Genomic DNA, 23,790 nt, shown 5'->3' with positions numbered 1-23,790 from the left:
CCAGATTAGGAAACTGAAGCTGGGTCACCGGGAGAGAGAAGGGTGGGCTTCGTCGATCACGTGGCCAGGCGAGTCGCTGAGGGAGTCACCGAGGGGCAAGGGCGCCCAGATGGGGCCGAATGGGGGAAAACCTCTGCTCAGGGGTAGGTGCGGGAATCAGGCACAGAGAGCCGGGAGGCGCAGTGTCGGGGAACCTCTGCCCAGCCGACTGGGACGCGACGGACCGCGGGCAGAAGGAACCTGAGGATGGGGAGGAGGGGGCTGCGGTGGGAGTTGCTCCTGGGTCCGCGCGCCCGAGAAGCCGGGTGCCACGCACAATTTTCGGTTGGCCAGCTCCGCTCCAGATTCCCCTACCAGAAGGTCCCCGAGATGAAGCGGGATCCAGGCGAGGGAGGATAGAGCCGAGCCTAGAGAATCGATTGGCGTTTCTGTCCTTCCGTCCCGTTACTAACGGCTTTCTGAAGGATAGGTTGGACCGGCTCCTGGATCCAAACTCTTGGAGGTAAAAGTGGTTTCAGCTCAGTGCCCCCCTCACCTCCCATCCTCACACCCAGCTGTGACTGGTGGGCCTACCCTCAATTTGCCCCCAAGGTTGGAGACAGAATCAAGTTTGTTTACGCAAGATGGTCTGTAATTCTCACCGACATCTCTTCTTGCCTATCAACTGCTGTGAAAACACTGGCAGGCACTGGGTTTTAAGTTTCTTAATCATTTTATTTTGTTTAGACGCTTTTATTAGAAGCTCTGTGTTAGATTGTGGAACTTACAAAGACGGGAAAGGCACTTTCCCTGCCCAGCAAAGACTATAATCAAAAGGAAGGCATTTGATAAACACGAATAACAGACCATAAACGCAGGCTGAGACCTGTAAGACCATAAAATGTAAAAGAAAGTCAATTTAGTGTTACTTAAAAGCCATTTAAAAACAAAGAAGAGAAAGCAAAAAATCCTTTAGATGAACAAATAAGTAAGAATATACTTTAGCTCTCATATTTTGGCCATTCAAGAGAGAAACCAATTGGTAGGAAAGAGAGGAATTCAATAGAGAATGTGAATAAAAGAGACCCTACGGGGGTGGGGGGGGGGGGTGGTGCATATATTCCTCACAGCTCAGACACATAATCAAAAACAGATGTGTGTGTCTATACACAGTTTTTTTTTATTTTTTTTAATGTTTATTTTTGAGAAAGAGACAGAGCATGAACAGGGGAGGGGCAGAGAGAGGGAGACACAGAATCCAAAGCAGGCTCCAGGCTCTGAGCTGTCAGCACAGAGCCCTCTGTGAGACTCGAACCCACCAACCTCAAGATCATGCTTGAGCCGAAGTCTGATGCTTAACCGATTGAGCCACCCATGCTCCCCTATAGTTTTAAAGAGAAATGTATAATAGAGAAATAGTACAAGAGAAATAGAAATAGTGAAAAGCAAACATAAAGTCATAATTCATAGAAAAATATTAAAATTTTATATTATAAAATTTTTGCTAAAGATTTGAATCTGTTACATTTTGCAATTACAGGCCTATTTGCAGACTTATGAAGTTGTAGACGTAAAGGAGAGGGTAAAATTATAGAAATATAGAAGGCTTTGGGGTTTGATAAACTTGTCTTAATCCTACTCTGTTACTTATGAGTTGTTTGACCTTGGGAAATGTACTTAACTTTCCTAAACCTCAGTTTTTTCATCCATTTTCTCATGCCTTTTTCTATTTTATGGATTTGTTTGAGCTTTATATAAGGTGAAATGTAAAACACTTTGCCCAGTGCCTAGCTCAAATTATAGGTGTACTTGTTATTATACTACTATTCATTTTAATCCTGTTATTTGTCTTACGAGTCAATTAAGTTAAAGATTTCAGCCACTAGATCTCCTGCTGGGTTCACAGAATGTACTATGAACTTAAAGCTTACAAGTTTGGGGGGAAGTCTAAAAGAAATAGTCATTCTTTTCATGGGGATTTTTATTTGTGAGTGAACTGAGTGCATCAGTTACAGTCCAGATATACAACATTGCCTGAAAAGCCCCTGCAGACAAGCAAGAAGGATAAGAGAGAACTTCTCTCCTCCTTGGTCATTGTTAAATAATTATAGATAATGTCCTTCGCAATAACCAACATCCCTATAGCATTTCTTAGTTTACACAGTATTTTTCACATCATCTTACTCACATTGGCTGACTTCTACTCCTGTACTCTTTCTTCCTCTTGACCCCCAGTTATTTTTTTCAGTTTGCAAAAGGGGCAGTCAGAAATGTCAATAGAAAAGCCCACACAAAATACGCCAGCAAGGCCTTAAAGGTCAAGCTGAAGGTAATTTCCTCATCACTGTGCTCTGCTTCTGACCTAATCAAGAGAGGCAGATCATTAAGCAGGCCAAGGACCTAGTGGTTCCTGGCTCTCAGGTAAACAAAAAATTGCTAGTTCTGGTCTCTCCACACCATCCAAGGACACAGTTCACAGCCCTTTCTCCTAGTATTTGTCCAAGTGGGTGGGAAGGAGGTGGGAAAAAAAAAAAAACAACAACAAACTGAAAGCCATTGAGTATGAATGTGTCTAAATCTTTGCATATGGGAGATAAACAAAGCTTTTTATCTCCTACTGAGAGACTCTGGAAATCCATTTTCACCGAGTTATAAAGAGAGTTGAGAAAATCAAACACAAATTGCTCTGAATAGTATCTGGTAGATACTGTTATTGTCCATTTTAGGAGTTGGTCTCAGACTTTAGGGTTAGGCATTATAAAACCCCATTCTTCTTTTTCCACTTCCATAAAGCTTGGAGTGTTCAGAATGCACACAAAGGTGGGTCAGGTACCCCAAATCTACACTGATATTGTTGGGAGAGTCCTCTCAAATGAACCAGTTTCAGGAATTTTAGTTCAGGGTTTCTTACGAAAATTGGTTATCAGTTATCTCTCCTATTCTTGTCAAATGCTGGCAGTTATTCACGAGGCAGAACAGACTAGAAAGAGGAAAGATGTGGATATCTACCTTGAAGAAATGATAGGCAATTATTTCCCTATCAGCACACCATAAGTAGGCACACTGCATACCTTACCTGTGCTTGAAAACTGCAACAAGCCTGTAAGAAAAGTATTCGCATCCACACCTGATGTAAGAAGAACCTTATGGAAGGTGCATTGAGTTTAATAGGATAGACCTAAGAAGAAAGTGCTGATAAGAGGCAGAAGCAGGATTTAAACCTACCTGCCATCAAGGTTAGGGTCTTCCCGCGGCGTCATCCATGTTGCCCCTGTGAGGATCCACATCAAAAAATTTGACTCAGTGGCCACATATAATTGCATAATGTTAGAGGAAGGCTAGCATTGATTTAATCAGCCAGGATCGGCGTTTGCTTGGAAGAACAGTATATTTTACACCCATGTCCCCTTAGACATCTAACATATCTCACACATAACATGTTCCTAACTGAAATGTTGATCTTCCCAATTTATCTTCCCCCCACAGCTTCTCTGTCTCCATTCATGGAAACTATCCTTTTTTCTCTTGGGCTCTTTATCTCATACCCCACATCCAAACCATCAGCCAGTCCAATAGGCTCTATTTTCCAAACGTATCTAGAATCAGACCACCTCTCACTGCTTCCACTACTGTCCCCATTATCTCGTGCCTCCCAATGACTGTAGCCTCCCAACAGGTGTCCTTATTCCACCCCCATCCCCTTGTACAGTCTCTTCCCAGGTCAGCCATCAGAGTGGTTCATTACAGATTCTCATTTCACTGAAGAAATGACCCACAGGGCCCTTGCTATCTTTCTGACTTCATCTATCACTCTCTGCTTTGTTCACTATGCTTAAGTCCCACTAATCTCCTTGCCATTCCTCAAACACACCGGGTATCCTTCCTCTTTGGAATGCTTTCTCCAAGTACTGCTATGGTACTTACTGTGCATCTGATGCTGTCCAAAGTGAGGGACACATGTTAACTCACCTAACTATCTCATGAAGTAGGTGTTATTCTTATCAGTCCTTTTGAAAGATAGGGAAATTGAGGAGCGCCTGAGTGGCTCAGTCAATTGAGCATCTGACTCTTCATTTCAGCTCAGATCATGATCCCAGGGCCGCAGGATCAAGCCCTGTGTCAGGCTCCACACTGACAGCTCGGAGCCTGCTTGGGATTCTTTCTCTCTCCCTCTGTTCCTCTCCCCTGCTCATGCTCTCTCTCCCTAAAGTGAAAGAAAGAAAGAAAGAAAGAAAGAAAGAAAGAAAGAAAGAAAGAAAGAAAGAAAGAAAGAAAGAAAGAAATGAAAGATGGGGAAATTGAAGTGTGAGAATTAAGGAGCACAATGAAAGTCCATGCTCCTCACTATGCTTAATCACTAGCTTATGCCACCTCTAAAAATGATGGCTTGAAATCACACACCACCATTTTTTAATGTTTATTTTTGAAGGAGAGAGACCGTGCATGAGTGAGGGAGGGGCAGAGAGACAGACAGACACAAAATCGGAAGCAGGCTCCAGGCTCTGAGCTGTCAGCACAGAGCCCAACGTGGGGCTCAAACTCATGAACCGTGAGATCATGACCTGAGCTGAAGTTGGACACTTAACTGATTGAGCCATGCAGGTGACCCCCAACACACACACACACACACACACACACACACACCACCATTTTGAAGCTTTAGTTTTTTCTGAGTTCTTCATCTTTTTCGTCTGTCGGAAGTTGGATTTGAACAAATATTTTAGATGTGAACTTGCAGGTATTTGCTATGCAGTCCAATGACATTTTCCCTCGATTTCAGTACAGAGCTTTTGTTTAGTCATCGTGCTATTTTTATTTTGCACAACAAAGACATTCATGGCTTCGGCTTCCTTTTCCTGGTTGACACATCATATTGGTTTAGTTCAGAGAACTTTATAATCCCTTCTAGGAACAGCGGTTCTCTTCTTCTCTCTTATGTTCTTTACCAACCCTTCATTGATCAATAGGGAGATTAATATGTACAGGAGTACAGAAGTATAACAGCTTTTAGAGACTACTGATTCCATTCAATGTTCTATGAGTTACTAGAAAGATGGAATCAGAGCAGATACCTGCTATTGGTTGGCTTAGATGACTGGGAACTTCTGGTTTTTCTGAGTGAGAAAGTGCCAGAACCCATGGATAAAAATTTTTATTGCAGGTAGACTTGGGAGAAGTGAATGAAAGTGGGGATGGATAGGGGAGTGAATGTAGATAGATAGAAGAATTAAAAGATTTAAAGTATGTCAAGAGAGAAGTGAACAGAACCAAATCTTAGGGATTTGGAGGAGTGCTGAGTATACAAATATAAGAAAATCCCCTACAAATCTTAACTATTGGCCATCCAATAGTAAATCAATTTTTTTATGGGCCCATAAAATTTCCACTATCAGAATGAATCCACTGCCTGTGAAAAATATCTTCAGGCATGCCTGGCTGCCTCAGTTGGTTAAGTGTCTGACTTCAGCTCAGGCCATGATCTCACAGTTTGTGTTTTATCCCTGCATGGGGCTCTCTACTGCCAATGCAGAACCTCTTTGGATCCTGTCTCCCTCTCTTTCTGCCCTTCCCTCACTTGTGCACTCTCTCTCTCTCTCTCTCATACAAATAAACAAACATTTAAAAAATCTTCAGTAATCTGAAAAGTATAGTATCAATGATGTAGGTTTTTGTTAATCTTTTCTCTATTATAAGCTTTAACATATGGGGCACCTGGGTGGCTCAGTCGGTTGAGCATCCAACTTTGGCTTAGGTCATGACCTCACGGTTTGTGAGTTCAAGCCCCGCGTCGAGATCTGTGCTGACAACTCAGAACCTGGAGCCTGCTTCAGATTCTGTGTCTCCCTCTCTTTCTCCCCCTCCCCACCTCTGCTCACACTCTGCTTTCTCTCTCTCTCTCAAAAATAAATAAACATTAAACAAATTTTTTTAAGCTTTAATGTAATTTCTTTTCTCTTTTTCATTTTTATTTTTATAATCATGGAAGTAAAATCACATTCTAATGAACAAATATTAGTGCAAAATTTCTCCCACTTACTGAGTTTGGTCTGCATGCTAGGCACCCTGCTTGGTTATTCATATACATTGCATCCTCATGAAAGCTTTAAGGGGTGAGATTATATCCCCATTTTCTGGAATAGGAATCTGAGGCTCAGAGATGCTAAATAATTAAATGTAGATTCCATGAAGAAACTGTGTTTTTTGTCTGTTGTTGTTTTTAAATTGTCCTGTCTCTGGCAGCCAGAACAGTGCCTGGCACATAGTAGGTACTCAATAAATATTTTTTGAATGTTAAGTGATCTTGCTCACACATCTGTAAATGTCAAACCAACAGGCTTCTCCATTCCAAAGTCTGTATCTTTAATCACCTGCTACAAATGCTTCTGGGACTCTTAGCTCTTCAAGGTGGTTCTTTCAGAGAACTGAGGCAAAATTTAAATAAGGAGCTACAGGTGCCTGGATGGCTCAGTTGGTTAAGCATCTGACTCTTGATTTCAGCTCAGGTCGTGATCTCACTGTTTGTGAGTTTGAGTTGGAGCCCTGAGTGGGGCTCTGCACTGACAGCTCAGAGCCTGCTTGGGATTCTCTCTCTTCCTCTCTCTCTAACCAACTCTCTCTCTCTCTCTCTCTCAAAATAAATAAATTAACATTTAAAAATAAATAAATGGGCAACCTGAAACAGGATGTTTGTCCCATTGCGGGCACACCTATTGCGGGCACACCTTTTTTTTTTCTTCGAATTTTTATTTAAATTTTAGTTAGTTAACATACAATGCAATATTGGTTTCAGGAGTATAATTCAGTGAATCATCACTTACATACAACACCCAGTGCTCATCGTAACAAGTGTCTTTTTTTTTTTTTTTTACCATTTTATTTATTTATTTTTAAATTTACATCCAAGTTAGTTAGCATATAGAGCAACAATGACTTCAGGAGTAGATTCCTTAAGCCCCTTACCCATTTAGCCTACCCCTCCCCACAACCCCTCCAGTAACCCTCTGTTTGTTCTCCATATTTATGAGTCTCTTATATTTGTCCCCCTCCCTATTTTTATATTATTTTTGCTTCCCTTCCCTTAAGTTCATCTGTTTTGTCTCTTAAAGTCCTCATATGAGTGAAGTCATATGATACTTGTCTTTCTCTGACTGATTTTGCTTAGCATAATACCCTCTAGTTCCATCCACGTAGTTGCAAATGGCAAGATTTCATTCTATTTAATTGCAGAGTAATACTCCATTATATATATATATATATATATATATATATATATATATATGCCACATCTTCTATATCTATTTATCCATCGATGGACATTTGGGCTCTTTCCATACTTTGGCTATTGTTGATAGTGCTGCTATAAACATTGGGGTGCATGTGTCCCTTCAAAACAGCATACCTGTATCCCTTGGATAAATACCTAGCAGTGCAATTGCTGGGTCATAGGGTAGTTCTATTTTTAATTTTTTGAGGAACCTCCATACAGTTTTCCAAAGTGGCTGCACCAGTTTGCATTCCCACCAGCAGTGCAAAAGAGATCCTCTTTCTCCGTATCTTTGCCAACATCTGTTGTTGCCTGAGTTGTTAATGTTAGCCATTCTGACAAGGGCACACCTTTTAAAAAAAATTTTTTTTTTAATGTTTACTTATTTTTGAGAGAGAGACAGAGACGGAGACAGAGACAGAGAGTGGGGGCAGGGGGGACAGAGAGAGAAGGAACCACAGAATCCGAAGGAGGCTCCAGGCTCTGAGCTGTCAGCACAGAGCCCGATGAGGGGCTGGAACTCATGGATCATGAGATCATGACCTGAGCTGTAGTCTGACGTTCAACCAACTGAGCCACCCAGGCACCCCCAGGCACACGTTTTTATATCAAATACTAAACGTCCTTTTTCCTCCCTAATGAAAATATCATTGATACTTTTTTCATTGTAAAAATTACACAAACTCATTGAGAATAACACAAAAAAGTATAAAAATTCAAGAACAGGATTAGGGTGAAGGAAGTCAAACATTTGCCTTTGGTGCAAAGCCTAAAGGGGAAGGCAAAAACAACATTTTTTTTTTAATTTTATTTATTTTGAGAGAGAGTGCATGCACATGAGTGAGCAGGGGAGGGACAGAGAAAGGGGGAGACAGAGAATCCCAAGCAGGCTCCATGCTCAGCATGGACAAAACCAAACATTTTAATTTAATTCACTATTTTTTTAAAATAAAAATTAATGCAAAAAGTTCCACGATGAACAAAATATCAAAAATGTAAATACAGACAAGATCTGTGGGCCAGGACGCGGGTGTGACAAGTGAGGCATGCACTCTCAGGGTCACATGAGTTCACAGTCGAATCCTGTCTGTATTTAAAGTTTTAATATTTTGTTCACCATAGATTTTTTTTTCCTGCATTATCTTGGAATTTTTAAAAAACTTGCATTGACATGTTATTTATCTTGATAACTGAGTTTGGGGGGCTACTTCCTTAAATTTTGCACCTAACCTTAATCCCACACCTGATAAAAATGAAAGGAGGGGTTGCTCCAAATCAAAGACAACAACTATTAATGTTTGGCTGAACAACTTTTAAAGCATCTGATTTGGCCTGTGTTTTTTAAAACCCACACCATTCCCACCATTTTGAAATATTTTGTTTTTTACTTGTAATATATTGTTAACAGAGCTAAACAGTGACTACAGCATCGTTTTGAGGGGCCACAAGGCGATCCATGTTATGGGTACACCGTAGTTATTTAATCAATTCCCTGTTTATTAAATAACATGTCAACAAATATTATTGTACATACATTTTTGCCCACTTACCTGATTATTTTCTTGGGATAAGTTCCTAGATTTGGAATTGCTGGGTCAAAGAGTTTACGCATATACTACTTTTAAAAGTAATGAAGGCTATTTGGAACCACTGGTTGTTGAATTTAGCCTCTTTATACAAGGTTTATGGAATTTATTTTTTTTTAAGTTTTTATCTAAATTCCGGTGAGTTAAAAAAAATTCCAGTTAACATGCAGTGTAATATTGATTTCAGGAGTACTATTTAGTGATTCAACACTTCCATACATCACCCGGTGTGCACAGGTTTACAGAATTTACTTTTAATGTATTTCCTTTTCTTTGGACAGGGCCAGGAGACAAAATGTCATCGTATTTTTTGCCGATACCACTGACTCCTGGAGGTAAAGAAGGAATCTGTCAATGAGTTCTTGCTTTGCGCCTGGTATGGTCAGTCTCCATGGTAGACTTGGGAGAGTAGGAAAAGGAGAATGCCACAAGACAAGCATCTTTCTATGTAAAGAGTTTATAAATGGCCTGCTGCTGAGAAAGTTCTCTTCCACTTTTTAATTCTGCAAAGACAAATCTCCACATCAGAAGGGCATTAAGTTGTCATACTTAGCTAGTTTGCTAGGGAATTTCATGACATAAAACAACTCAATTATTTGTCATAATAAAGGTCATGAATAACTACATCTTATCAAAATCTGTCCTCTCCTTTCCTTATCCAGCCTTTCTCTCCTCCTCCTGCTTCTTTACAAATATACAAGGAATTCATATTTATTGGTATAGAAGAATAAATTCTTTTTCACTTACAAATTTGACAAAGATTTGAAAATTGGGTAATGCCAAGAGTATGTTACAGGTAATAGGCATTCCACGGGCATTTTCCATGGGCTAGGGGAAAGTCATACAATGGATTCTCCCTCAGAAACTCCCAGAGAAAACCAAACCAATGCATTCAGTTCAGGCCTCCAGAACTGTGAGAGAATAAATGCCTGATGTTTTAAGCCCCTTAATTTGTGGTGATTTGTTATAGCAGCCCTAGTTCTATGTGACTAGGAAGTAATTCAGGTGGGGAGAAAGGTTGGCTAAGAGCCAATGCTTATAGTGAGTTTATAATTCAGGAAACTTGCTAGAGCAAGTTGAACGCGGCCCTCCAGAATGGTGGTAGCTGTCTGTGTCCCTGCCATGTGACCTTATTTGGAAAAAGGGTCTTTGCAAGTGTAATGGAAGTATCTCAAGATGAGATCATCCCGGATATAAGCCCGGTCCTAAATCCAATGACAAGCGGAAAAAATAGAAGAAGGCCCTGTGAATGGAGGCAGGAGTTACACAGGCAGTGAATGGCTGAAGCCACCAGAAGCTGGAAGGGCTAAGGTGGAGCCTTTGGAGGGATTATAGTCCTGACGACACCTTGATTTTGGACTCCTGAACTCCAGGTCTGTGAGAGAATAAAGTTCTCTTGTCTTAAGCTGCCAAGTTTGTGGTAATTTAGTAGGGCAGCCATAGAAAATTAATATACTTGGTATTCAGAGTTTTAGTTTTTCTATTTCTCTATAAACAAAAAGAATTTGGCTTTGGAGTTAGAAGAGAAAAAATATTTTGTCAACCCAGGATACTTAAACTTGATCAGAGGGGATTAAAATCGGGCATTTAAAATTTTAAGCCACCTAGGGTGGGGTGGACATTAAGTTTGTAAGGTTTTTCTTAGGAGGAGAGAAAGTTGGTGGAGGGAGAGATGTCCAGCCTACCAATGCCTCACCCTTTGGAAGACATCAGTGGTCCCATCCTGGGATGTCAGGTCCAGCTCTGGCCTCAGAGTGGTGGTATAGGGTACCACCAGGTCATAGACTGGCAATGCCACTCAACCCTAAGTCCGTTTGGGTCCTTGACTTCTGTTGTCTCCTCCTGAGCCTCAGTCTGTTGGCTCTGCCCTTCTATACTCCTGCTGTCTCCAAGCCCAGCTGCCTGGACTTACCCTCACCTGTCTTTGCTCATGTATCACAAAGCCTAAAATTTCATGTATTGCATTGACATCTTTGAGTTTCACAGATCCCCAAAGGTCGAACTGTAAGTCTCCCTGTTCTTGCCAGATTCGACCTCCACTCAGTGAGAAAGGTTCCCCACCTATTTTCCCCATCAACTGGACCAGTTACACCCCACTGGTCTTCAACCTAATGGGTTTCATAAGTCAATTACATCCTGTTATGGGAAGCAGGGGGCACCTTATCCTCTTATTACTACAAAGCCTGTCTCCTGCAATCCCCGCTGTTTCGCTCTGCTCCTAAGTGCAGTCATGATGTGGTCCTGCATGGCAGGCGGTGTCTTCCTCCCCTGGGCTGGGCATATAAGGGACTAATATCCCAGCATCCCAGATGCTGTCTATCTCATCAGTCCAGTGTTGAGTGTCATATGTTCATCCATCTCATCCTATTTAGGGCAGGGGATCCTTCCTTTACCCACAAGGTGAATAGGAGGTGATCAGAAAATTCCACATTCCATGTTGAGCCAAAGGCTTCTATTCTGTAATTTTCTTTTTTCCTAATCCATTACCTGCAGAAAAATGTGTCTGAGGTTTCTATCCCAGACACTCCCACTTTCCCAACTGAATCCCTGGGCAAAGAGCCAATTCTCAGGCAGCCTATAAACTCCAGACCAATAATTCCCAGCCCTGCTGGGAATCTCTTAGCCACTTGGAGAAGAGTGTTGCTTTCAAGACATTCTGATATTTGGGGAGGTGAGAGTAGGTGCAGGGGCTGGGGCAGAGAGATGTGTCTTCAGTTATCCTTTCCTTTTCACTGACTTAAGGTAACAGTTCCAAGCTCCAGTATTCCTGTTTCTGGCCAGTGGTATTTAAAGTCAAAATTTCCACCCTCAAACATTAGGAAGCAATAAAGAAAGAAAAAGAGAAAGACCTTTTATCATTTCAGATTTTATAAATAAAAACAAAAAGTCCATTCAGAAATTCAGTTGACTTCTCTCTCCCTCTCTTCCTCTCCCTTTCCATCTCCCCCTGCCCCAAGCCCTTTATAGCCAGGCTTATTTTTTATTAAGTGTACAAGTGTGTGGTTTGTATTCACAGATATTTGCAACCATCACCACCGTCCATTTTAGGACACTTTAATCATCTCAGAAAGAAACCCTGCAGTCCTTAGCCGTCACCTCTTACCCTCCTCCATCTCGTCTCCAGCCCTCAGCAACCACTAATCTACATTTTGGCTCCATGGATGTGTCTATTCTAGACATTTCATGAAATATAATGGAATCTTATAATGTAGGGAATTAATGTGGCTTCTGTCACTTAATATATTTCCAAGTTTCATCAGTCTTGTATTATGTATCCTTCTTATGGCCGATTATTATTCCATTGTATGGATATACCACATTTTGTTTAGCCATTCATCAGTTGATGGATATTTGGATTGTTTCTATCTTTTGACCATTATGTCTAATACTGCTATAAACATTCATGTACAAGTTTCATGTGAACGTACATTTTCATTTCTAGGAGTGGAATGACTGGGTCACATGGCAACCAGATGTTCAGCTTTTTGAGGAACTGCCAGTTTTCCAAAGCGGCTGCACTATTTTGCATTCCCAGTAGCAGAACGTTTGAGATTCCAATTCCTCCGATCCTCACCAATACTCATCATTATCTTTGATTTTTTTTTTTTTTGAAGACTCTCGAGTCTGGACTGAGGATGTCCCTAAGGATATTGGCTGTGTCTATTGCTGCTGAAATGGTGGTATAAGAGAATGTAGTTGTATTTGTAGTGATGGAAAGGAGCAATATCTTAATGCCTCAAAATATGATCCCACTATCTTGTAATTGGCCCACTTATCTATTCACACAACAAATACAGACTTATCCCCCTTGAAGTACTAAGCACTCTGCTTGATGCCATGGGAAACAGACAGATGAGCTGTGTCTTCTGCCCTTGAGATCCAGGCCCTGCATCCCTGCCTCAGTTGGGGAGGCAAAGGCTGCCTGTGTCCTCCTCAGAGACCCACCTATCCACTTGCTGTACCCTGGCTAGGGGGAGCCTCGCCCTTCTGGTCAACAGAGCAGGGATGACAGATGTTTCTCTTTCCTTTTTTTTAACAGATAAAGGAAAAGAAGACTCAGTCAAAAAGGAAAGGCCATATAAGATCTTTTTCAAAGATCTCTTTCTTTTCAAAGAAAATGAAGTGGCAGCAAAGAAAAAGGTAACGTTTTGTTAAAGCCTAAACCCAATTAATGTTAGAAACCTATCCTCCTATCTATCACTTTTATTAATTTTGCTGGGTTAAGACATGGAGTCAGATGTCTGTGTATGCATTGCACACTGTGCTGGAGTATAAGCACACACAAAAGGAACATCATCTAACAGTAAAGACCTAGGGATCACCACCTACTGGGGGAAGACAGACGCACCATGACAATGGCATATGACAAGTATGGTATACCCCACTTCACTGATTCTAATGTTCATATTTTTTTCACATTTTCTCATTCCTGAAATTGGGATCCAGCATATATAGATGGGGTGCCATGCATAATTGGCAATGCATAAAGTGATAGTGCAGCTACAATAAGTGACATCTTAGACTTGATAAAATACAGTAATAGAGGCATACAAAAGAAATGTAGAGAAAGGAGTGCCCATCCTTGTTGGAGAGAAGGGTGGTGGTGGTGATGGTGGTGGTGTGTGCCCTGCAGTTAATCTCACTACTTATATTATTGTACCTTATATTACACAATTTGGATTTCATGAGGTTGGCTTTCCTTATTCCTAGAGGTAAAGATTGGTTATAGGATTTTTAAAATCCTAATTAGAATGAAAAAGTATCTAGAAATGCTCACTAACTGATTCATCTGTAAGGTGATGGTTTCATGCTTGAGTTGTATAGTTTTATTGAAAATCCAAAATTAAATTGAGCAAAGATTCTGAAACTGAAAGGCTGATTTCTTCCTGTCTACTGGAGAGGTCCATTTCCTCTCAAGTTTTCAATTCAATTCCACAGAACCAGTCCTTTCAAAATAGTGGAATTTCCAAGTTACCTGCAGTTTGGGCAAGATAAGATTAAAAAATGAAAATGAAAATAAAGCCAGAGCACTTTCCAGTCTCATATTTGTGATGCACCTGTTTGGGAAATGTTCAATGTCTTTATATCTGTGCTCAGCTTCCTAAGAGAAGGAACTGAAAATTAGACCCAGTCCTTCAGAGTTAAGAACTCAAAGTTGCTTGTTTAATGTATCACTACTGAGAAATATATCAGTAATGAGAACAAGACTTGTTGTAAATGACATTTTTATATATGATCACTATTTTTAAAGACAACATTTTATGTAGTAAAAATTCCATTAAGCTTTTCCACTTGGGCAGGAAAAAATTATAAACCGCAGCATGAGAGTCTACCAAAAGTCTACTTTTTCATCTCGAATGAAGAGTCGTTCACACCTGGGCCAAAGAGCATTCTACTCTGACACAGCTGGTGACTCATTTGAAAAATTTGGGCTAGATCCCACTCTTATTCTCAGATTAACAGAAGGTAAGTCTAAATTACTGGTTAAGAACATTGTTTTGAATATTTACTGTTAATGTCAGGTTTGGGGGCTTTTCTGGAGGTAAAAAAAAAAGTATACTATCTCATACTATGGTGGGGAAGCCTTTGTAAATGGGGGCTGAGAGTTGGGAGAAAAATCTATTTTAAATAAGAAAACACACTTTTCCAAGAAATAGACTGTTACTCCTTTTCATGGTTCTAAGGAAGAAAGTCACTCCCCAAATGATACAGTATTAAAGGTTATGGCATGGGCCATTTAAACTCGTTTCTAGATGTAGAAATATATGAAAACTTTCTAAGAGAAGTCTTGATTTTCCAGGCCATAAAACTCACATATCCGGAATCAGGATGCTAAGAGCCTTGTTGTTGCAAAGACATAACCTGTTTCAAGGGCACTTGAAGGCAACATGTTGTTATTATAGGCTTTTAATTCTTGCTCTATGAAAAAGGGCAACTTGTTCATCAAAATGTCATGGACATTTCTCACTTATTGAATCAAGAAGTGCCTACAAATGACATAGAAAGCAGTTGGAAGCCAATGACATTGATATGATTAATGCTAGGATGATGGGGGTCATAAAATCTTCCCCCCAAATAAGTTTTGTCCACATTTTTAAACTAAAATTAAAAGGAAGGAAGGAAGATACATTGAATGCGCAGGATTTGTTGTGGAAACTTAAAAATTTTGGTAACTCTCCCAAATTGTGATAAAAGAAAATCTTTAGGGAACAAAAAAACAAAACGAAACAAAAAAAACCAGCCACTTAGGAAAGAACTTTGGAGACTATAATTAGTGTAGAAGAAGAAAGCCACATTATCTCTTTTTAGAAGATCTTAGAGGCACGTATCCTGCACATAGTTGTATGAAAAAGTGCGAATGACAGGCAACATAGTGATATCAGTGACTATACCTCTAGGAGGGAATAGCTAGGTTCAGTAGTGTGCCTCATAGTTTACCTTTGTAGAATGGTGATCCTTAAGTTATCAAGAGCACTTAAAATGATATGGGATATGTTTTAGAGTTCTACACAAAGTGGCCACCTTCAAATATCCTTGTGACACTACCACTTCTGAGACACCTAGCAAGTGTGGTTTTGCAGATGACCCTGTTTAACACCATGCCAGTTGACAGAGGAGTTCCTGGCCTCTTAAGAGTAAATGACATACAGTAAACTCTCAAAAAGGAAATGGTACAATCGTTTGGTATTATCCAAGGCAATTTGGGCTCTGTTAACAATGGAAATCAGGTTGTCAGTTTCTGCCAGTTACACAGTTAAGCAATTTGGACATTTTCATTGAAAATAAATCCCCCTCTGACTCTTTCCAATCAAGAGTTGATTTGGTTGAAACCCCCATTTCCCAACCTTACATTGCCTGCCTGGATCCTCATTAGAAACAGACCCACATGATGTGAAATGAGCAAGTGACCCCTACTTTGGGAGCCCAGTTATTTTATTTTTCTGTATGCAATAGCAGCCAACTGCTAGATCACCTCAAAAAATTACACAGAAACTGTCATAGACAGATTGGTTAGGCTGCATAATAGATGTGTCATTTCCACCTAAATGCAGCTGGCAGCTTGACTTTGGTTTTACTCTCAAAGGGCAACACCTCTTGACCACATCCCCAGTGAGTGATGAGGTATTCCGGTGTTGAGGAACACTAGTGCTTCCGGAGGGCTTTATCATACGTGGTCTCTTTGTCAAAAACCTTCCAGATAGCTAGAAGAGCCAAAATGGGAAACCCACTACAACCAGTCTATTTAGGCGTGGAAGAATAAAATCACACCAAGTCAGCCAGATAGTATCATGTTAAAGTAGCCTAAGGTGGTAAGCATGACTATAATATTTACTAAAAGGACAGTATAGAATTTTTTTTTATCTAAAAAAGCCAAACTCATAGAAACAGAGTGGATTGGTTATTGCCAAGGACTGGGGAGTGGGGAAAATGGCAAGATGTTGATCAAAGGGTAAAAATTTCCAGTTATAAGATAAGTAAGTTCTGAAGATCTGACGTATAGCATGGGGACTACAGTTAACAATACTGCATCATATACTTTAAAGTTGCCAAGAGTAGATCTTAAATGTTCTCACCACCACCACCACAACAAAATGGTAGTAATGTAAGGCAAAAGGTGTGTTAACTAATCTTATTATGGCAATCATTTTATAATATATGTGTATCAAATCATCATGTTCTACATTTTAAACTGAAACAATATTATATGCCGATTATATCTCAATACAGCTAGAAAAAAAGTATCTGTTCCTACATACTCTGGCATTTCTCTTTGAATTCTAGACTTGATATTTATCAGTCTCTGTATAAGTTTAGCATACACAGAATTTGTCTCCAAAATTCCTCCAAATTTAAAAAATTTAAAATTAATTTGGAATTTAAAAAACTCCAAAATTAAAAAAAATCATTCCTTTCATGTGATCTGTGCTCTGCGAGGACAAAAGGAAAAGATAGGATGTGTCATACACTATTGAAATGTTTCTAATAAATTCTATTGGTGAAAAAACAGAAAGAACAGTATAAGTTTTTTTTTTTTATGTTGAAATTGATTCCAATTCATCTGACCCATCACAAGTGACCAAATCAAAGCTACAGAAAGCACTTTCATGCTTTTTTTCTATTAAAAATGTTTTTTAAATAAATTGAGACTGAATCTAATCAAACAAACGTGGGAGATTGAGCACATGTTAAATAATACCATGAGGATGCAATCTCGTTATAAAGGAAATTCTACAGGGAAATTGATCTGGTTTCTTAAACCAATAAATGGCATGGAATAAAGGAAGTGTTTATGGGGGGATGGGGATGGAAGTTACACATAAAAAATTGACTTCAGGACTTATGCCAACCAAACTGATCTTTGTTTATATTTTAACTTTTTTAATTCTAAAAAGTTATTTTTGAGACAACTGGAGAAATCTGAACCCAGAGTAGGTAAAGATGATACTAAGGAATTGTTCATTTTGTTTGGTATGATAGTTGTATTATGACTATGTTTTAAGACTCTTTTATATGATGGAGTTACATACTAAAGGGTTTATGGATTCAATGGTAACAATGGTTTGGATTTGTTTTAAAATATTCCAGTGAGGGGCGGGGCACCTGGGTGGCTCAGTCAGTTAAGCGGCCCACTTCAGCTCAGGCCATGATCTCCACTCTGTCAGTTCAAGCCCCGCATCAGGCTCTGTGCTGACAGCTCAGAGCCTGGAGTCTGCTTCGGATTCTGTGTCTCACTCTCTCTCTGCTCCTCCCCTGCTCACACTTTTGTCTCTCTCTCTCTCTCTTTCTCTCAAAAGTAAATAAACATAAAAAAATTTTTTTTAAAAATTCCAGTGAGGGGGAGAGTGAGGGGTGGCAATAGATGAAACAAGATTAGTAAAATGTTGATTGTGTTGAAGTAGGTGATAGGTACATGGCAGTTCATTTTATGACTCTAATTTTATGAATGTTGAGGATTTTTTATAATCAATTTGTTTATGCATTAAAAAGAAAACTATGTTATAACCAGGTGCTTATTCCTTTCACATATGTTATTTTACTTAATCCTCAACAAAATGCTGTTAGATATTTTTGCCTCCTCTCCTCCTCTGATGAAAATTGCCCAATGAGGTTGAATCACTAATTCAAGGTCACTAGGTGGAACAGAACTCAAACCAATGTCTGACTCCAAATCTTGTTGTTTGTTACCCATAATCACAGAACTATTAATGATTATAATAATCATAATTGCTATCATTACTGACCTGGGAAAATTAAGCGATTACTCGTTCGAATTGTATTTTTAATAATAGCTAGCGATTAAGAAGCTATGATGTGTTTCTTAGCATGTTGCCTCACTTCCTTCTCGCAACACCACTATGAGGTAGAAATTATAGTAATGATCCATTAGGCTACCTTATGCTGTGGTCATAAACCATTTCTAAATTTCAGTGGCTGACAACAACAGAAGTTTATTTCTCATTCACCTTTCAACTTTGGTGCTTTTCATTGGGTCCTGCACTGAAGGAACAACCCCTGTCTGATATGTTGCTGGAGTTATTGCAGAAGGAGAAAGAGAGAACCAGTGGTGGTTCTTAAAACTTGTGCTTGGAAGCATCACAGATCACTTCCTCTTGTATTACATGAGCCAAATCCAGTCAATGGTCAAGCCTGATACGGGGCAGGGTGGGGTGGTAAGGGGGAGATAATCTTCTTACAGAGGGGGCAGAAAATAGTTTGGAACAATAATACAATTTACCACAATTAGTGTCCTCATTTTTGCTGATGGGAAAACTGAGGCTTGGAGAGGGTGAGTAATTTACTCACATCCTCATAGCTAGTAAGAGGCAGAGGCAGAATACGGTCCAAGACTGTGGGCTTCCTTCCTAGTGCATGCAGTACAGGCTCACTGGTCATTTGGGAAACAAGATTTTTTTGAGCATCTGTGTGGTTCAATCGGTTAAGTGTCTGACTCTTGGCTTTGGCTCAGGTTATGATCTCATGGTTCATGGGTTTGAGCCCTGTGGGATTCTCTCTCTCTCCCTCTCTCTGCCTCCCCAGCTCGTGCTCTCTCTCTCAAAAATAAACTTTAAAAACAAACAGAAAAACACTACTTTCAACTTCTATTTACATTTTAATCAAAAGACTTTGTTCTATACCACATTCTGGTGGTTCTTCATGAAGTGAACATTATTGAAATGCAGCCTATGTATAATTTTTCTAGAACGAAGAAATCTTGAAAGGAAACTGATCTTTTTGATTGCTAGATAGTAAAGGCTAGATAGTAAATTTTCTTTCCTGCCGTAAATTTGGTTTGTGACCCCCAAGAACACTTTGCCAAAGGACTTCACTTTTATATATCTAGATTGGCCAAAACACTAAGATTTAAAACAGCTCAGTCTTCTTTAGCACAGGCTGAGGAGTCATATGCCCGTTCCACCACATGTTAGCTCTATTATCTTGGGCAAGTATCTTGACATCTCTGAGCTCACATATAGAATGGGGATAGAAATATGTACCTCATTGGGGTTATTGTTAAAATTAAATAAAGTAATCTATTTAAATTGCCGAGGGGCAAATGGGTGGCTCAGTTGGTTAAGTATCCCACTCTTGATTTCGGTTCAGGTCATGGTCTCACTGACAGTGCAGAGCCTGCTTGGGAGTATCTCTCTCTCCTCTCTCTCTGCTCCTTTCCAGCACACACACACACACACACACACACACACAAACATTCAATCTCTCTCTCTCAAAATAAATAAACATTAAAAAAATAAAGTGTCTAATAAAGTTCTTGGAATATGATGAACATAAAATCAATGATAGTTACTATTATGAAATCAGCTTTTGAGTGATTAGGAAAAATGTTTATTTGAAGGTATAATGATTTTTTAAGGTCAGATACATACTGTATACAGTGATTTAATTACTTGGCTTTTGTTTTATACAGGCTTTTGAGGGATAATGAATTAAACCTAAGTCTATTTCCATTTTCTTTGAAGGTGCAGACACAAAAAGGACCATTCATGAATTTATTAATGACCAGAGAGACAGGTTTCTCCTGGAGGTAGTAAAAATAATTTCTTTCTTCCTTCCATTAGTCAAATAGAAGACTTCTTGCATAGCATTACCAAATTTTCACCTTGACATTTTATTTTTCCACTACAGTCTCCAGAGCTACTGTCCCTCCTATCCTTTCCTAAACAACTCCAGTTGGGCTTTCGTCCTCATCAGTCCACCAAAACTACTTTCTCAAGGTTACCAGTGACCTTCCCATCATCAAGTTCAATTTGTCATTTCATAGTCTTCCTTTTACTTCCCGTCAGCAGATCTTAGGTCATTTGGTAATGACCTAAGTCATTACCTAAGGTAATGACCTTAAGTCATTTGGTAATGACTTCTTTCTTGAAATGCTTTTTTTGGTTGGTTTCCAATACCCACTGTCTCTTAGTTCTTCTTCATCACTGACTGCTCACTCCTTCACAGTTTTCTTTTCCGGTTCCTCTTTTCTCCAATCTCCAAATGTTGGAGTGCCCCAGGGCTCACTCCTCACCCTGTACTCTATCTACACCCCTCCGGGCCCATGGCTTTAAATTCCGCTTCCCTATTAACGACTTGCAAATTTATTTCTCTACCTGATCCTCTTCCCTGAACTCCAGACTTACAAAGGCAACTACGGTTCTTAACGGCTCCATTTGGATGCCCAATAGGCACCTCAGACTTCACAAACTCAGACTTTCCAAAAGTTTGTCCCTTCTATACTCTTCTCTACCCCTGAAAATCTCCATCTCATGTAGTGATCCCATTGCAGTGAGTAGCAATTTTACGTTTCCAGTTGCTTGGGACAAAAATATTGAAGCTATCCTCAACTCTCCTACTTACAACCCAGCTCCAAATATACTTTCAAATATATTTTTCCCAATATATCCATAATCACACTACTTTTCATGACCTCCCCTGCTGCAACTGTAGTCCACGTCACCAATATCTCTTGTGCAAATTACTGTTATAACTTCTGAACACTGGTCTCCTGCTTCCACTTTTGCTCCCTACACTCAGTCTGTTCTCCACACAAAGGTAGGAGTCTTTTCTCCACACATGCTCCTCCTCTGCTGAAGACCTCTAGTGACTTATCTGTCCCTGGCTTGTTCTCTCTCTCTCTCTCTCTCTCTGACCTCATTCCTACCACTCCCCACCTTGCTCATTCTCCTCTAACTACACTGGCCTCCTTGCTGTTCTTAGGACACACCAATCTTGCCCTTGCCTCAGGGCCTTTGCACAGAAGGCTCTTCCTTCTGGGAGGAACATTCCTGCCTCAGATATCCCCATGATTTGGTCCCTATTTCCTTCCAGTTTCTCTTTAATTTTCACCAAATCAGGGAGGCATTTCTTGGCTCTATATAATGGCAACCCTCTGCCTTTGCCCCCCTTGCCCATTGGACCACTTATCCCCCTGTAATGGACTCCCCGCTCCACTGGAATGTATATCCCATAAAAGCAAATCTGTTTATTTTGTTCATTGCTCTGTTAGCACCACTTGAAACAGTCCCAGCACACAGTAGGCACTCAATAAATACTTGTCAAGTAATGAATGAAATTTGTTTTGTTATAAATCTGGGGTAATTATTGATATTTCTTTAAAATCTCCTCATTTAAATATTTTAAATTCACTTTTATTATGTGACTTTATAATTTCTTTTTCCTGCACGGCATTAAAAACCCAAGCAAATTCTTACATTATGTACTAAAAAAATAAAACCTAGATGTCAAAGTTTATTTTGGGATCTAAACAGGGCTCTTGGAGGCTGGTTAAACACCCCTACCCTTGGGCAGCTTGGAGAAATGTGTTATAGGCATGGCAAGGAAACCTGATTCTTTCCTGCTACTTCCTAATGGAGGAGACTTTGTGACTACAGACAGCACAATTTCTCAATGCCCAGAAATACTGGAGGGCTATTGTGGATAATACCAGATGGACCTGCTCTTTGGAGGGACATGTAGCTTTTTTCATTTTTATTTTTATTTCTTAGCATAGAGCCTGAGGGGATATGCAGCTACTTTTGATTTGTGGGGCACAGCCATTTGGGAACAATACTGAGCTCTTCATAAAAGTGAAAGAAAGGAAACAGTCTCCTGGTGGTCCCCAAATAAATTCCCTCATGAGATAAAGGCTATGTAGTCTCAAGACTTGGCATGCTTTTATTTCTTTTCCAATGTTTTATTTTTATTTTTGAGAGGGAGAGAGCATGAGTGGGGGAGGGGCAGTGAGAGAGGGGGACAGAGGATGGGAAGTGGGCTCTGTGCTGACAGCAGTGAGCCAATGTGGGACTCGAACTCAGGAAGCATGAGATCATGACCTGAGCTGAAGTTCGACACTCAGTCAACAGCCACTTGGGAGCCCCCATGCTTTTATTTCTAATACAAGTGATCACTTAGTATGCAATTTATTTTACCCTTTATTATGAGACTATTGAAATGTAGTAGCAATGGGGGAACACCTGGGTGGCTCCATTGGTTAAACGGTTAAGCATCTAACTCTTGATTTCAGCTCAGGTCATGATCTCATGGTTCATGAGTTCGAGCCCCACATCGGGCTCTGCGCTGAAGGTACAGAGCCTGCTTGGGTTTCTCTCTCTCTCTCTCTCTTTCTCTGCCTTTCTCCATCTCATGCTTGCTCTCTCTTTCTAAATGAATAAATAAATAAATAAATAAACTTAACAAAAAAATTACTTTGAAAGAAATGTACTAGCAACGGGCTAGAAACGTGGAATAATGTTGCACTTCTGTTTTCAACATTCCTAGTATGCTCTCTCAACCAAAAGAAATACAATTAAAAAATTTGAAAAACTCATAGCAGTGAAGGAACAGCAACTCATAAAAGCAGAAAAAAAGCTCCAAGAAGACGCCATGGCCTTTGAAGAGTTCCTTCGAGAAAATGACCAGAGATCTGTAGACGCCCTTAAAATGTTCGTGTTTTCACTCTAGCCAAATTGCCTTTTTTCCTCCGTCTTTCTTTTTAGTTTCTCAGAACACAATACAACACAAAACAAACTAACAAATCTCTGTTACTTTTCAGTGCAGCACAGGAAACTATAAACAAACTCCAAATAACAGCAGAGCTAAAGAAAGCAAATATGGAGGTACAGGCAGTGAAAAGGTGAGCCCAGGGTGCCATCTTTTCCTTCTCAAATCTCCATGCCCCATTGAAACCTACTTGTGCCTAGCAAGACCTGGGTGGGAATATTCCTTATCTATTGATGATTCCATGAGTATGACCTCATTTTTAAAATAAGTAATGTGTTAATCAAGGATCGTCTGTCTCTGCCTGGGTATCAGAGTACAGTGACCTCTGGTTGAAAAGGTTCCTCTAACTTGTCAATATAAAAGCCTAGAAACTGGTTGAAAAGAAGCAAGCCAACATTAAGAGTAAACCATAAATTATTTTCTCAGTGCCCTCTTTCATTCATTCTAAGGCATTTTTCTTCCCACATTTTAACATCTCTGAAGTTGGGATTCAATTTTACAGCCATCTTAAAACTATAATTGGCAAAATTTTTTATATTTATACTTACACTTAGTTGAACCTAGAATCGATATTAAAAACTGGGATCTATAATGACAAAAATTACAGGAGGGGAAAGCTGGGATAAAACTATTATACCACTCACCACAATCTTTTTTTTTTATTTTCAAGCCCAGATGTTTTCTTCTGTAGTCAAGTGTATCTCATTTGATCTAATTTCAAATATCTAAAGAAGCTTCCTTCTATCATCATTCTTGGACAGTAGTTTCATGACCCAGGAGACACTAGCCTTTGTATCAAGTCATGCTAAAACTTGTTTTTTTTTTTCTTTTTGAGGATTTGATGCTTAACTTTCCTCTAAAACCAAGTCCTAGATTTTTCAGAAAAGAGGACAACACCTTCTCTAAAATACAATAAACGAAGTGGATGGTAGTTTCTTTGAAACCAATTGCTACTAACAGAAT

At 39.7% G+C, this 23,790-nt stretch overlaps 1 protein-coding gene across 3 annotated transcripts in view; it reads left to right on the top strand.

Annotated features, from left to right (window-relative positions):
* Positions 1-325: 325 nt before the first annotated feature.
* Positions 326-23,790, top strand: part of CCDC38 (coiled-coil domain containing 38) — a 58,228-nt gene continuing 34,763 nt past the window's right edge. For all 3 annotated transcript variants that reach the window (XM_042947426.1, XM_042947425.1, XM_042947424.1), the window contains exons 1-7: positions 326-502; positions 9,111-9,164; positions 12,869-12,969; positions 14,130-14,295; positions 19,806-19,870; positions 22,606-22,769; positions 22,880-22,960. In XM_042947426.1, coding sequence (XP_042803360.1) covers positions 9,125-9,164; positions 12,869-12,969; positions 14,130-14,295; positions 19,806-19,870; positions 22,606-22,769; positions 22,880-22,960 — 617 coding nt within the window. In that variant the 5' untranslated portion in view covers positions 326-502; positions 9,111-9,124. The remainder of the gene's footprint in view (positions 503-9,110; positions 9,165-12,868; positions 12,970-14,129; positions 14,296-19,805; positions 19,871-22,605; positions 22,770-22,879; positions 22,961-23,790) is intronic.

Source organism: Panthera leo, chromosome B4 (assembly GCF_018350215.1).
Source record: "Panthera leo isolate Ple1 chromosome B4, P.leo_Ple1_pat1.1, whole genome shotgun sequence".
In the NCBI taxonomy this organism is placed as follows: Eukaryota; Metazoa; Chordata; class Mammalia; order Carnivora; family Felidae; genus Panthera; species Panthera leo.
Note: the sequence above shows the minus strand (reverse complement) of the source record. Positions and strands in the feature narration are given on the sequence as shown.